Below are 15,375 nucleotides of genomic sequence, written 5' to 3' on the forward strand. Positions count from 1 at the left end.
AATGTAGAAAGTATCTTCTGAACATACAATAGTTTTTCAAACTTGACAGTGCTTTTATGAGTTAGATGAGCTGGGTGACATTCCTGTCAGCTTTAAAACAGCGGTGTCCTTCCTCCTTAACACATTCAATTCACGAGAAAGTGAAAATGTTAGGCCAAGGTTTTTGAAGCAGTCAGCACGAGGGACAAAAATAGTCACTCTGAAAAGTTAAAGCCTATGTATTTTAAGCTCTTTTAAAGAAAAACAACATGGACAGGACACTACCATTTGTGACAGAAAAAGTCAAGTCTAGGTCCACAGCAACACAGCATGGGGGAAAGTTTTTGGATGACATCAAGGCCTGTTGCAGATAATTGCTGTTTCCCAAATGGCATCTGAAGGGTCAGGATGTCACCTCATGTTGTCTGTATCATTTAGGATGGGAAAATAGAAATTCTCTTCTTGTGTACATCGATTCACTTCTGACAAAGCCAAAAGATGTGAAAGTGAAACCAAGGCAGAATTTGGTCCAGCTGATGTGTCTCACTCAAAAATTCTCTCAACTACTTGAAAATGTCCATCTGATTTTTATCTTGGAGTGCATTTTGTTCAAGAATGATACAAAGGAGCTGACACATTTTATTCTTATGGGCTTTTTTGTCCTTTCTGTTTTGTCCAGACAGTTGCAGAGCTATTGCTCACAGACTCTGTCAGGAGAGGATGAAGTTAACAGCTCAGTAAATACCAATGTGGAGGAAGTGGCTCACAAAAGAAACAAGATCTGGCATACAGCAGAATACACTGTACCAATGCAGGCAAGTCTTCAGGTAATGTCAGTTCAATATCCAGAATTCAGATTTTCTGCCCACTTTTACATCCTCGTTTAATTTGCTCATGTTGTTGAATTAAACTTCTAGCTGAAACACTTGATCTCTCAATCTATCACCAGACCCAGATATGAAACTTCATATAAAATTGTGAAGGAAATTACTTCACCCTCAGCCCAAACAATGACAAGCACTGTTGACCCAAGCAAAGGGCTAAATAAGGATTGATGAGGTGTGGCAGGACCATGGTTTGGGTAGTTCCTTCTGCAGCTTCCTCCTATAGAAAGCTGCAACAATCTGAAATGTCAAGCTCCCTATCTTACATTTGAGGAGGACAGCTTGAAACTGTCTCTAAGTAGCCAAAAACCCTTGAGTAAGAGCTTGTTTCTTTACAAGAATTCAAACAGGACGATGTGTGAATTATAATGCAACTGTTAAAAACCTGTGAGGTCGGGGGGCCCTGTGGAATCCACAGAAAACCTCCCTAAGTGAAAGACATCTCTACAGTTTTTTTATGTTGAAAGAAAGATACATGGACAATGTAATGAAATTTTAAGATAATCCCTCTGCCTAGGCACTTATAGATCTCATGTATGTAAATCAGCTATTTCCTTCACAGCCATACTGTTAACACTCATTATAATACCTGAATAATTGACTTCTACCAACCTGCCCTGCTGTATGATTCTGCAGTGAAGTCATAGCCTCCAGTTTGTATCATCATGCAGCTGCCATAGAAACAGCTTTAGGTGTCATGGGCTCATCCTGAATTCGCTGGAGACATTTGGCTCATTAATTCAAATGTCAAGGAAAATGCATCAACGTAAGAGAGCTTTAATCAGGGACTGAAATAAAAAAGTTTCCTAACGTCGGGTTTTCTTCTGCAAGGCTCTGTGGTGTGGAAGTTCTGTGTGGGTTCATTTATCACAGTGAGGTTCCTTCCACTTCCCCATGGGTGGATTGGTTGTGTGTGCTTTGTGCTGCAGGCTGGTGTTGGGGGATCCTCCTCAGACCAAAGAACAATCTCTTCATCCTCCCTACACAGATGATGAAAACCTCAATGCTGGCAATCCCAAAGAGTGAGATAAGAAAACTCTAGGAAAAAGACTCCATGGAACAATGCTGCTGTGACCCAGAGTAGAATGGAAGGGCTGTGTAGCCATCTTTTGTTGTAATCCCATGACTGTACAATATCCAAGATAAAAATGTTCTATTTCTAGTCTGTAGCGGCCAAAGGATGAAAAAAAAATTATAAAATATTTTATTTCAACTGAAATTATGGAACTGATACTCTAAGAAAGGAAATTGTAATGAATTTTAGCTCCTCTCAACCAGCTTTGAAATATATGCATAAGAAACTAGGTCAATTAGCACTTTCATTAGCTCATTTACAAGCCCATAAGTATATATTCATATAAGTTTCTACATTTATATCTCATCTTCTCCCTCATTTGGGGGTTTCTGCAGAAACGGAGCAGTTTTTCCACTGCCAGGTCCCCTCCAGAGCCCACAATGCCTCCTACAGCTCCTTCTGCTGAGGTTTTTCAGCACTTAAGAGCAAATTCCATTCCCTTCTCATGTGGACAGAGTTATGATGTGAAAAAGGCTTTGTCCAACAACAGGAAGGCTGTAATTGTTCATACAGCATCCGGGAAAGATATGCATGAGCTTCCTGAGTTAATGAAATCGTAAGGGTTTGTTATAAAGTTTCAGTGACTGCCAATCATCTTGAAATGTCACCCTGTGTAGGTTCCTGCTGGGATGTTACAGAGGGAGTTTTGCTTTCAATTACATTGCACAGTTGACACATTTGTCTTGTTCCCCAACCTTCCTCTAACATGCCAGGAGTCGGTCACTACAGACACCAAAAATAATGGATGAGAGGTTTGGTCCAAACCTCTGATGTATAAAGTTCCTTCACAAGTTCCATTGGCAAGGGAAAAAAAATGGAGGAATCACTAAAAAGCAAAACTGAGTGTTTCTTTTCTACCAGAACAATACCAAGGTCAGAGCCCAGGAAGCTCTGCCATGTGGTTGAGATACTGAGGTAGCAATGTGGGGCTTTGGTTACACCCATGATTGTCTTTATTGACCAAATTCCTTTGAAAGGTAGATCTCATGAGCTACACAGGAGGCCTCCTTTTCCTTCCTGGTAGTTATGGCAGGAGCTGAACAAAGCCACTGTATGTTGGCAAGAAGGTTCTCTTATTTTTCATTGTTCATTTCTGCCTGAGGGAGGGCACTGTTGTTGGATTATCTGGGTGAAGGGCTGGTGTTTATAACACGTTTTTCAGAAGAGCTTTGGATCAGGTTCCAGATGCTCCCCAGTAGATAATGATCAGCAGTTTCCCATTATAGGTTCATTCATTTTTAGTTCTTTAAAAATTAACACACATAATTAATATCTTTCCTATTATACAGTGAAACTAATCAGTGACTTTCATGCCCAGGTAGCACCCACAAAGGTTGATTTGGTTTGCAATTAAGTCTCATTCGTTAACTTGGTTTAGAAGACAGGAGAAGTCCCTCATGGAAGCTGCACATCATCCAGCAGCTAATGTGCTGCTTGTCATCACAGATCTCTGGTGCAGAAGCATTGCTCAAAATACAATGATAGGAAAAATATTTCCTGCTTAGCAGCACTGTCCTTTACAAGGATGACTGCTTGGAGGACTGGGTTTCCCCCTTGGAATGGCTGTCTTGATGGAAGTTCAAATACTCCTGATCAAGCTTATGGCTCATTCTTACCCTTTTAGTAGCTGTGCAGCTCTGGTGTAAATGACCACCTGTCTGTGGGGACCAGCAGTGAAACCACCAATTCATGGGGCAGAAATCAGCAGCTGTCAAATGGTGTAAATTCTTACTACTATTCTATAGCAAGATTTTTATCAGAAGCCTCCTGAGTTCATATTTCAGCTGTAATTAGAGACTCAAGTTATGCTTGGCCCACACAAACAAGTACAATAAAGAGAGAACAATTGATACCCAAAACTAAGAAAACCACCCATATCTTTCTCGCTCTCCTGAGCCACCTAACTCCCTGTTATTCTTAGCAACATATTCCTCCCACTGACAGCTTTCCAGGTAATAATATAGTGGCATAACATTAACTGATGTATTTAAGCAAAATAAGTTAGTTGATTTGATGTTTCTTTTTTGGCCTGCAGTTCTGAGGAGTTCTGAAGATTTCACTCTGCCAATAAGCACAACATTCACTTCCCGAAATTTAATTACACCATGTAAGTGCAAACATTCCTCAATGCTTTCTGTAGAGTAAGTAGTAGTGCTCTGAAAAAAGTGTGTAAATTGGCATTATTTACTCAAAAAGGCTGTGCATTCAGGACTGTATCTGCCTGAGTGAAAAATAATAAGTTTCTATAATTTTTTTGTCTTATTAGTCCTTCAGGAAACAAGGGAAATAAGGAAAGCTTGGGAACACAGCCTTCCAGCATAACTATTTCTCCCAGGCACTGGTCAACAGAATTGCTTAGTCAGCTATACTGGTTTATATTAGGATAAAATCACTATAGCACAAACAGATGTGTGATTCAAATTATAAGGTGAAAGTATTTCGTTTACACAGGTAAAATTTTGCTGGCGGTAATATACAAAGAGTAAAGAATTCATCTGAATTCCCAGATCCCAGTAAGGGACATATAAATCTGGAAGCTACAAACCAAAAAATTCATATGTTTACAAACTGAGCAGATGTAACACAGGTTCTAGACAGAGATAAGACAACTCTGAACAGGTCAGCTCTGAGCACAAAGCTGCCACAGAGAAGGCTTCTATACCACCAAGAGCAGATGGGAATTAATCTCTACCCTGAGGGCTAGAAAAAACCTCTGAACCTGGAAAGAGTTAGGCAAACTCTCAAATAAAACCTGACTGACCTGCAGGCTAAAAGCTGGCCCATAAAACATATCCCTGGAACCATTCAACACAGAAAAAAGGGCATTTCATGTCTGTGCAAGCAAGGAGATAGAAGAACATATCACAGTGTGATGTATGGAGTGACTCACGGCCTTCAGAGAATACAAATCATATAATGGTGAATGGGAAGCAAGTACTTGCATGATCTCAGGAGCTCTCATTAAACCACTCAGAGTCTCCCAAACTTAGCTTGCAGTAGGATGTGCAGGAGAGAATGGAATCAATTAAAAGCTTGCTCTGGACCGGTTTGTAGGCATCAAGACGGCAAAGCAGAGCAACAGGGACTGAACCCAAAGAGAAAGGAGGAAAATGAGTTTTTCTTTAGATGTCTCTATCTTCTGAATACCTGGAGATGGTAGCAAGCAGAAGGCTGAGCTGCTGGGTTTTACACCAGACGTATTCTCTTAAACAGTTTCCTCTTTTGGTACTTGAACAGGCAACCAGCCGTAGAATAAATTTTGAATAGCAATGACAGAGGGATCTGTGCATGTCTGCCACTCCCAGAACCGACCCTTCAGCTAAGCAAATTCCTCTTCAAATTATTTATTTAAATGAAGGAGAACAGGACTTAGAGATCACTCAAGTAAACCAGTCAAGAACAATACAGCCCTTTGAGTCCGGACAGCATGTCTGAGACAGAAGGCATATGGGTGTTGTTATCAGAGCTTGGATATTAGTACCATGGTGTAGTAGATCTTTCAGTTTAATGATTTTTGTCTGCACTGCCAGCTTCACATTGTCACACTTACAGGATCTCTTTGTTCCATGCTCTGTGACTGCTTATTGATCCATAAGGTGATGTGAGTTGTGCATCAGGGAAGTCAAGTTTTTGATAGACACTGGAAGTTGGTTAAGGCTCCCATGACTCTTGCCACTCTCTGCTGATCAGAGAATGGAAAATGCTGATATCCAGAATGTTGACATGTGCTCAGGAGTTCAGAGCTGGTCTAGAATAACGTGATTTTAAAGCTGTCAGAACATGGGCACTCTGTGACCAGAGGATGTCTTTTCTTGAGTCAACTAAAAATTGCTGCTTTTCTCTGGTGGGCACGTGCCCGCGGGAGTGCGTCGGTGTTGAAACAACTCATGAGGTGTCGATTTGGTTCCGCTGGGGTGGGCGATGGCAACACAGAAAAACAGTCCTCCTCCAGATCTGCTGATCCATCATCATTATCCCTATTGTGCTGTGTCAAGTGCAGAACCCAATGGTGAGGATCCCTGATGAAAATTCTCTCTGTGGTTGGATGAAGCAGCAAATGCTGTTTTCTTTGATTTATGCTGGGAATTGTTGCAGAGCCACCCTGTGAAATTTTGTGCTGCTGGCAAGCTGCTGCACCAGTTAGTCCAATGAGAACCATGAAAATGAAGAATCTGAGCTGATGTGTACTAGTGAGTCCAAAGAGAACCATGAAAATGAAGAATCTGAGCCAATGTGTACTGGTGAGTCCAATGAGAACCATCATAATGAAGAATATGAGCTTGGGCTAACCCTTAGACAAAGAGCCTGTTCCCCAGACTGCCAAAAGTGGCAAACACCAGCCAGCTCAGAAGCACCATGAGCAGCTCTTGCTGAAGGAAAAAAGGGCTGTGCGTCATAACCTGAACTGGTTTCAGCACCTGCTGCTGTCTGATTGCACCTTGAAGAAAGCCAGGACTCACCTCAAAGCATGGCCCTGAAGGAAGGAAGCCCAAAAGATGTATCCCCTAAAAAATGTGGTGCTGAGCATTTTTCTGCCCCAGCCTTGTCAGCTTTCTGCAGCCCTGGATCAAGAGGCTCTAGAAAGAGGCCACTGAACAAGTTTCATAACTCACCATTGGAGGCCTCATGGTCAAACCAGATCAAGCACACTCATTTTAGACAATTCCAGTGACACCAAGCATTTTCTGAAAAGCCCAGCTGGTTCTTTTTGTATTGTTCTTTTTAGCTTGAACCAAGGAATTACAATGAAAAGTACTTTTACCGTATTTGTGTAATATTTTCGGGCATTTCATTCATACTCATTGGAACTGTAATGTGGGACTTTGGCCTCCTGTTTGCTCCTAGCTTCAAGCAGGCCTTGCCTCCTACACGTCCCCCTGAACTTGTGTGAGTAGCTTTGTGCTATGATGTGTAAGGCCAGAGTACAGCCAAGGAGCAGCAAATTCAGGGTAAATTAATCTGTGCTCCAACACATTTTCTGTTCTCCATTTTTGTTATATTTAGACACGTTCTATTTTTGTAGAAACAAGGTGAGAAGGATTGTAACAGGTATGTTCTGCACTCCTTTCAACGCAGCTTTGTCCTTTCTGAGCTAACCCAGCAGTTTGCCATTTCCATTTCCTATATACATTTTATTGCTGGCAGATTATGCCGATTGTATTTATATCACCAACTGAAAAATGCATTAATTGTGTTAATATTCATATTGCTGCATCTTATATATCTAGAGTGGGAAAATATTACCATAGGCATTAATGCATTTCTGTTCTATCATATGAACCAATTCTCCTTTTGAAAATTACACTGAATATTCACCCATATTCCTATCCTTTCCCCACTTTTTTGGGTCCTTTCTGTTTTGACTGTTTTTGCAAAAATTAAAGCATTTTACTAATATATAGCTGAACTAAAGGGTCTTAATAGTTTTGTACTGTCTGAAATTCCCACTGCCACTTTGTCAATTCAGTTAATGTCTTCCTGATTATTTACCTGCTCTTATGAGGGTTATGATGATGTTTCTGCAATAAGGATTGTGTTGGGTATCTCAGGAGGTGGAGGGTACATGAACTAGGTGGCAGATCCCTGATTCTGTAGCAAAGATTAATTCTGAAAGAGGATAAATAAACAATTTGGTCATTGTGGATGGGAAGGTGAGAGTGCCTGCTCCTAGAACTGACTTGAGCTGTGCCAGGGTAGGTTTAGGTTGGACGTTAGGAATAATTAGGAAGAATTTCTTCCCGGAAAGGGTGATTAGATATTTCAACGGGCTGCCCAGGGAGGCGTTGGAGTCACCGAGCCTGGAGGCGTGGCACTCAGTGCCCTGGTCTAGTTGACAACGTGGTATTTGGTCACAGGTTGGCCTCGATCTCAGAGGTGTTTTCCAACCGAATGGGTTCTGTGATTCTGTGAAAAACGCCGTGGAAAGTCCGTGGCCGGCGGAGCCGCTGCCTCCGTTGGCCTCGGGCAGAGCACCCGCTCCGCGCCCCGGGGCTGCGGGAGCGCGCGGCGGGCGGCTCGGGGCGCTGTGGGGCTGCGGCAGCTGCGGCCCGGCCCGGGACGGCTCCGGCCCGGCCGCCCTCCCTCCCCGGCTGCCGCCATGGCGTTGTGCGGGGCTTTCCACAGCTTCCTCTTCGAGTACGACACCCCGCGCATCGTGCTGATCCGGAGCCGCAAAGTGGGGCTCGTCAACCGCGGGGTGCAGCTCGGCATCCTCGCCTATGTGATCGGGTGAGCTGGCGGCGGAGCCGCGGGTGTCCCGGAGCGGCCGCCCTGAGGGGAAGCCGGCGGCGGGGCTGAGGGCGGGAGCCGCCCCTCCTTCAGGGGCCCTCAGGGGCCGCGGGACCGATTCCGTCAGGCCGGGCTGGGCCGGCGCGGGCTGAGGGGAGCCCGGAGCTCACCGAACGGTGACACGGACGTGGTGGCACTGCTTAACTGGGCAGCCTTCGCTGGGATTGTGGGGCTGCAGACAGGACAGAATCACAGAATATTCTGAGTTGGAAAGGACCCGGCAAGGATCAAGTCCAGCTTTTAAGAGAATGGCCCAAGAGCCCCTCAGGAGCGGGACCATCTCAGGAGGTGATTGTCGTTCACCCAGTAGGGCTGGCCGTAAAAGGAAATTAGACCCTGCAAACCAGTCTGAAAATAAAAAATATCCTCCCAGAAATCAGACAGGAGATTGCCAGTCTGGCGACCCTTTTGTAAGGAAACGCTGTGAAACTCTCTAGGCTGGCCCTTTCAGGTGACATATGGAAGGAGAAATTTCAACCACCAGAGCTTGTTTATGGTGTTTATCTGTTGTTTCTTGCAATCCGTCTCTTTCAGGTGGGTTTTTCTGTGGGAAAAGGGCTACCAGGAAACAGACTCCGTGGTCAGTTCTGTAACCACAAAGGTGAAAGGAGTAACACTGACAAACACATCCATCTTGGGAGCCAGGATCTGGGATGTAGCTGACTATGTCATCCCTCCCCAGGTACCAATCACTTTCACATGCAGAGAGGAGGTTACCTAAAAAATAGCTACTGCTTCGCTAAAGTCCACTGAGGGCTGGAGCAGCTTTGGCTCCAGTGTGGCCATGATACGAGAGAATGAAGAAGCTTGCTTTGTTGCAAATCATGCTGAGCACCTGTTGTGGGGAAGCTTGTTTCAAGAAAAGTGTGTCTGTGTGTGTGCTTGTGTAGAATCATAGAATGGTTTGGGTTTGGAAGCAACCAAGATAATCTTGTTCCACCCTCCTGCTGTGGGCAGGGACACCTTCCACGATCCCAGTTACTCCAAGGCCTGTCCAACCTGGACTTGAACCCTTCTAGGGATGAGGCAGCCACAGCTTGTCTGGGCAACCTGTGCCAGGGCCTCTCCACACTCGAAGTGAAGAATTACTAATACCTAATCTAAATCTCTCCTCTTTTAGTTTAAAACTGGTCCCTCTTATCCTATCACTATCTGCCTGTTTAAAAAGTCCCCCTCTCTCCTTTTTATAACCCCCCTTTGGGTACTCGAATGGGCTCTAAGGTGTCCTTGGAGCCTTTGCTTCTCTGAGGGTGCACTGATCCCACTGTCCATAGTGCCCACAAAGACTTGCAACAGCCCCAGCCAGTCCTGGCAGAGGAGGAAGAACTTGGCAGGCATCAGGAAGAAGCTGCAACAATAACAACATGTCATCTTATTGCTTTCTAAAGAAAACAGCCCCAAGTTAAGTTGTTGGCAGAAGCCACAGGAATAGCCTGCAAGTCACCTGATCCAGAACTGAACAGGAAGGATTGCTGTAGTTACTGATTGACTGTATCTGTGGGAATCTGTGCTGTGTGGGCCGTATGTGGTGGCCTTCAGGCTGGGCAGGCACAGCCAAGCTGCTGGTCATGGGTCCCTCTGTCTGCATGACATGCAGTGCAGAAAAAAAGACAGATTTAGCCAGATTTTGGCTGAGTGGTCCCATTTGCTTATCAGTGGAGCAGAAGCAAATGACAGATCTGGAATCATACAGATCTGAAAGTAGTAAAAGTAAAGTAATGAAAATAGTGCTCCCCGAAGAAACTGGACCGGGCAAATTCCTAACTGATACATTGCAAAAAGAAGGAGTGGGAGTTGTGCTCGGACTTGCAGCTGGAGCTCTATTTCTGCGCCTGCCTTACGACTCCCCTGAGGAGCTGTGTGATCTGTTTTCATAATGTGAATGAGGAACTTTGGGCTGAGTGGGAGGACAGAAAGAGTTGCCAGTCCCACAGTCCTTCCTCTGGCTAAACACAGCAGCACCAGGCGATACCCATAGGAATCTGCTCCTTTAGTGCTGCACCAGCACTGTCCAGAGCAAGTCCCCTCTGCTGGGCCACCTGGACTCTGTCAACAAAGATGTTTGGTGCAGTGCCTTGGATGCTCTTTGCAGACTGTCACTCTTAAGTTTCCTTCTTGTTTTGCATGCTCAGGGTGAGAACACCGTGTTTGTCATGACCAATGTGATACTCACACTGAACCAGAGCCAAGGCCACTGCCCAGAGGTAGGTGCAGGATCTGCTTTAATCCTGCCTTGTGTGGGTGGGAGTGCGGGGGAGACAGCTTGCAGAGTTTTATGTAATATTGTTCCTCTCCAGCTCCCAGACGATCAAACAGAGTGCACGGTGAAGAACAACTGTGTTCCAGGATATGTCAGCACCCACAGCAGTGGTAAGAACCTGCTGCAAAGACTCCTTTCAGTCTGGGTTCTGGTACCTCTGTGCTGTGCCTTCCCTGCTGTGAAGGAAGCAGCATTTCACTTCAGTCTCCTTGTTCTCATTCTCTCACATGTAAGAGAACTGAAAGGGAAGCTCAGATTTTTCTTCTGGTGGACTTGGACCAGATGGACTTATTCTGTTTTGGGTGGATGCTGGGTAGACGTGGACTTTGGTGAGTTAGAAAACAGCGTGAGGCTTTTTCATGGCCTTTAGTCCCTGAAGCAGTATTTCTCATGGATGAGGATTTGACTCAGGAAAAGAACCTGATTCTTCTTTCTCTGAAATTAAACTTGCAATAGAAGATAATGTGGGTTTTGGTAGTGGCACTACACCTCTGGGAAAATTACTTTCACCATATGGAATGAGGAGATGTCACAGGTCAAATATTGCCTGGTTTTGCTCAGTAGTACCTCCATGCACATATCTTTCCAGGCATCCAGACTGGGAAGTGTATTCCATACAACGGCAGCATTAACACCTGTGAAGTCTTTGCATGGTGTCCCCTGGAGGATGACAGTCACATACCCAAGTGAGTGCTCTGTCTTCCTACTCCACGGTGCCCCTCCTGAGAGCGGGCTGGTGGTACACAGCTGATGCTTCTCCCAGTGAGATGCTGTTGGGAAGAGCTGAAGAGGTGAGCACCAAGGACTCTGCAGAGTCCTGTTTGTGAAAACATGTTGTATTTACTTACTTTCCCTATTGTTTTATAGGCCAGCGTTCCTGCGAGAAGCTGAGAACTTCACCCTTCTGGTGAAGAACAACATTTGGTACCGCAAGTTCAACTTCAGCAAGTAAATAGTGAGAGGGTTATCACACTGTGTGGTCTCGTGGGCAGTAAAGGGGATGCAACAACTCTTCTCTTTCTGTTCTCCTGTAGGCGAAACATCCTCCCCACTATCAACTCCACCTACCTCAAGAACTGCATCTACGATGCCCAGACAGATCCCTTCTGCCCTATCTTCCGTTTAGGGAAAATAGTTGAAGCTGCAGGGCAGGACTTCCAGGAAATGGCTGTGGAGGTATTTAGCAGACCCTTCTCTGGGGCTTCAGCTGTTTTTAGAGGAGGAGTGGTAGGTGTTTGCCCCCTCTGCTTCGTGGCATAAGCCACAGAACACAGATCAGCTGCAGGATGGAGAGTGCTCTGGCCAGAGGGACTGGAGTCAATTCTACATAAATCATTGGCCTTGCTTTGTTTGGGTGGGGTTATGTGCAAGGTTCTGTAGCAGCAGAAAAGAGTGTTGGACTGAGCCTGGGATTAGAGCCAGTAAATCAGGGTCCTGGTCAGCAGAGAGCCTAGTGCTGGGCTGGCCCATCACCTCTCCTCCACTTGGCAGGGTGGAGTCATGGCACTGCAGATCAACTGGGACTGCAACCTGGACAGAGCTGCTTCCCACTGTGTGCCAAAATATTCCTTCCGGCGCCTCGACAACAAGGATTCTGCCCACACTGTCTCACCTGGCTACAACTTCAGGTAATGTGGCTGTGGAGGGCACCTGATGTCCCTGCAGCTCCATTTGCCACTGGCAGTTGTGGTAGTTTCGGGCTTTCGATGGTGCTTGGAGAGCACCAAAAGAAAACCTGGAGAGCTTTTCTGATGCTGTAAGACAGAGCAGGTGGGATCCTCACTGTGCACAAACCACAGCAGGGTGGGGAGGTCAGTGAAGCTCCACTGATTGCGTCAGTACCTGAGTCATGTTTCCATCAGCTTTTGGGTGGCTGTTTGAGCAATGGGGTGGCAATGGGACAACTGACTGTTTCAATGGGACAACTGACTGTTTCAAGGTGTGCTGATAGGGCAGAATTTGAGGGGACTGAGGTGGGGTTGGGAGACTGAAGCATCTCCTGCACTCTGCTTGGGGGAAAAACTAACCTGTAAAAGTGGTTCTGTCAGTTTAAGACCATATCTGCACCAGGAGTGTCCTGGCATACACCACCACATACACATTCTGGCCAGTACAGCTGAGTCCAGCACTTCCAGTAAAACACCAGCACAGAGCCAGCAGATGGTTGCATCCAAACTCAGACTGTAATAATATGGATTTGCCACCTTGCCAAGGATTCCTGCTCGCGAGGAAACACGGCTCAGGGCTGTTTCGTTTTTAGAATCACAAAATCCTGCTTAGCACAGGGGATCTTTTGGTGGAACTTGGATGAATTTGCTGTGGAGTTGTGCAGAGCACTAATGTGTGTTTGGGAGGTGCCAGGCTTTCAGGTATTGGGGTGTCAGGATCGTCTAGAGGATATCACAGCTTGATCTGAAGTGCTCTTGCTTATTCCAGACCATTGTACAGCCCCTTACCAATCCTTCCTCTTCTCTTCCACCCTCTTCTCTGCTTCCTCCTGGCTTAGTCAACCACGTGGTGGAGTAAGTCTGATTTCACTTATTTGTTCTCGTTCCTTTTCCCTGTTGATTGCCTGCGGGTGACCCAGTGCGGGACACGGAGCCGCCTTTGTGTGCCCGGCCGAGCCGCGCGGGTGCTCACGGCCCTGCCCTCTCGCGGCTGCCTGGTCCCCTGCAGCCGCCTGCCCACCTCTCACGTAGCTGAATTTCTTCCTCTTTGTCCTTCTGCTCCCCTGCTAAAGCTGTTTTCTCTCCTTCCTATGCTTTGCAAGTTTCCTGATTTTATGGTGCTCACTGTTGTCTTGAATTCACATGGTTTGGGCTTTTTTCCTATATGAGCTTGCCTGCATGAAATCTCCATCACCTGGGGCTTGTGTCTGGAAGTACCAATGTTCAGCCCATCCTCTTGGGATGGGGAACACACCTGGATGTTGCATGATCACATAAGCAACCTCAGAATTTCCAGCTAAGCTCTGACCTATCTTTTCTGCAGGTTTGCAAAATACTACAAGAATAGCGATGGCACTGAATCACGGACACTTGTCAAAGCTTATGGCATCCGCTTTGATATCATAGTGTTTGGAAAGGTAGGGTGACAGCTGCTGGAGGTCTTGTAGTGAGGGCTTTCAGAGATGCTGAAAAGCATACTCAGCCTTGTAACTGTCTTCTAGGCAGGAAAATTTGATGTAATTCCTACCATGATTAACATCGGCTCTGGCTTAGCACTGTTTGGTGTGGTAAGTGACACTGTCTGCACTTGGACTCAACTCTGGATTAGTGCCTCAGTTCTGAGGATCACTGTCTTAAACTCTTTCAATCTCCACTAGGCAACTGTGCTGTGTGACATTGTTGTTCTGTATTGCATGAAGAAGAGATACTACTATCGGGAGAAGAAATACAAATATGTGGAAGATCATGAACTGGTAAGCATCAACAAAGGCAGAGTAAAGGCAAAATTGCTTCCTCCTCTGACTCCACAGCAATTCTGAAACAGGATGTAGAAAGTCCACATCAAATAGGGATTTTGAACCACAGTTCTAAGGAAACTTTGTCTTCGTCAGAGAAGCTAATTTTTACCTCAAAGCTATTGCAGGGAAGAGTACTAGAAACAAATATTGTCATGTTTCCTGGGCAACCACCCTTGGAGAGGAAAATATATGTTCAAGAACTTGTTGTGCACCTACTGAACCTCCTTTTTGGGTTGCAGTCATTGGCATTTGCCTTCTAAGAGCTGTAGGGAACAGCTGTTCCCATCAAATCCTTCCTCCTTGGCTTTTGGGGTTCCTGCAGCTGTGAAAAAACCCATTCAATGGGTTGGTATTTTCTGAGACCAGTGTGCTGACAGCCACAGTTACAGCTCCCTCCAGGGTCCAAATGATCTGTTTGGTCAGTAGGATTCAAAATTGGTTGCTTGACTAGTGCTGAGAGCAGAGCTCAGCCCTACAGCCCTGTGCTTGGTGGGAAGTGTGGCTGCAGAGGGCAGATTTCTCAATCAAAATACCTTGTGCCACTGGAAAAGTAAAGTCTGAGTAAGAGGAAGTAGCTTGCCTGTGCAAAGGATTTTATGTGATTGGAAGCGGGAGAAAGAAGAGTTTGTGGCAGAGGACTGTGAGCTCTGATCCTTGCAGGGAGTTGGTGAGACCTATGGAACAAACTCCTGAGCTCCTGATGCTGCAGGACCAACTGCTGCTCTAAACCGCTGCTGGGAACGTTTCTTGACCATGCCATGAGACCACCCCCTCTTTGCTGGAAGGAAGAGGGGAACAAAACTGAGAAAAGGACCATCTTCACTACTCTTTACTACTTGGGGGCCAGCCCCAGGGAGGGGAACTGGATCTGCTCCTTGTCTGCTGTCTTTCCAGGTTAATTGCACTAAGCACAGAGGGAAAATTGTGCTTTATGCCAGACCTCTGCACTGGCCAAGCCTTGGACAGGGACAGCTCTGGCATCATCATTTTTCCAGTCCTCTATCCCTGAGCTCACTGGTAACAGAGGGCACAGGACAACAGGCACAGATTCTTCCTTAGAGTGAACATGGCCACTGCCAGGAGGTGCCTAACCTTGGGACAGCAGCTCCTTGCTGTTGTTATTTTTCTTTCCCTGAAGGATTGTGAAGCTTAGCTAAGCCTGTACCTACTATTTAATTGGGTCTCCAAATTCCAGTGGCCACAGACCAAGATAAAGCAGTGTCTGGCTCCATTGTGCTGTGATGAATGGCTTACTGGTTACAGAACTTTTTTTCTGTTTTGTCTAGTTTTTATGCAATTACTTTAAAATTTACTTGAATAAAATACAGCCTTCCTTCTTGAAGTTCTGCAAGCTGGGTTTTGACTGTTCGTTTCTGCCCACACACCAAGTGTTAGTGGTGGGCTATCAAAGCCAGGGCTCTGT

The 15,375-nt window shown here is 45.7% G+C and overlaps 1 protein-coding gene across 2 annotated transcripts; it reads left to right on the plus strand.

The window, feature by feature from the left end:
- The first annotated feature begins 7,850 nt into the window (after positions 1–7,850).
- On the plus strand, positions 7,851–15,294 carry P2RX4 (purinergic receptor P2X 4). 2 transcript variants are annotated; one of them, XM_069030455.1, is made up of 12 exons: positions 7,959–8,166; positions 8,761–8,908; positions 10,359–10,430; positions 10,524–10,596; positions 11,076–11,172; positions 11,354–11,434; positions 11,521–11,662; positions 11,978–12,114; positions 13,478–13,571; positions 13,656–13,721; positions 13,812–13,907; positions 14,613–15,294. In XM_069030455.1, exons 1-12 carry the CDS (start codon positions 8,036–8,038, stop codon positions 14,643–14,645), a joined length of 1,170 nt encoding a protein of 389 aa, XP_068886556.1. In that variant the 5' UTR covers positions 7,959–8,035; the 3' UTR covers positions 14,646–15,294. The 2 variants fall into 2 exon arrangements, with proteins under 2 accessions (XP_068886557.1, XP_068886556.1); XM_069030456.1 differs by lacking the exon at positions 14,613–15,294 and having other exon boundaries at positions 7,851–8,166; positions 13,812–14,606.
- The last annotated feature ends 81 nt before the right edge of the window (positions 15,295–15,375 follow it).

Source organism: Aphelocoma coerulescens, chromosome 15 (genome assembly GCF_041296385.1).
Source record: "Aphelocoma coerulescens isolate FSJ_1873_10779 chromosome 15, UR_Acoe_1.0, whole genome shotgun sequence".
In the NCBI taxonomy this organism is placed as follows: Eukaryota; Metazoa; Chordata; class Aves; order Passeriformes; family Corvidae; genus Aphelocoma; species Aphelocoma coerulescens.

Excerpts from the sequence above, each read along its gene's own strand:
- P2RX4 (XM_069030456.1), top strand. The coding sequence starts at position 8,036 with ATGGCGTTGTGCGGGGCTTTCCACAGCTTCCTCTTCGAGTACGACACC. Across the intron at positions 12,115-13,477 it reads TCACCTGGCTACAACTTCAG|GTTTGCAAAATACTACAAGA; the intron begins GTAATGTGGCTG and ends TCTTTTCTGCAG. Across the intron at positions 13,722-13,811 it reads GCTTAGCACTGTTTGGTGTG|GCAACTGTGCTGTGTGACAT; the intron begins GTAAGTGACACT and ends AATCTCCACTAG.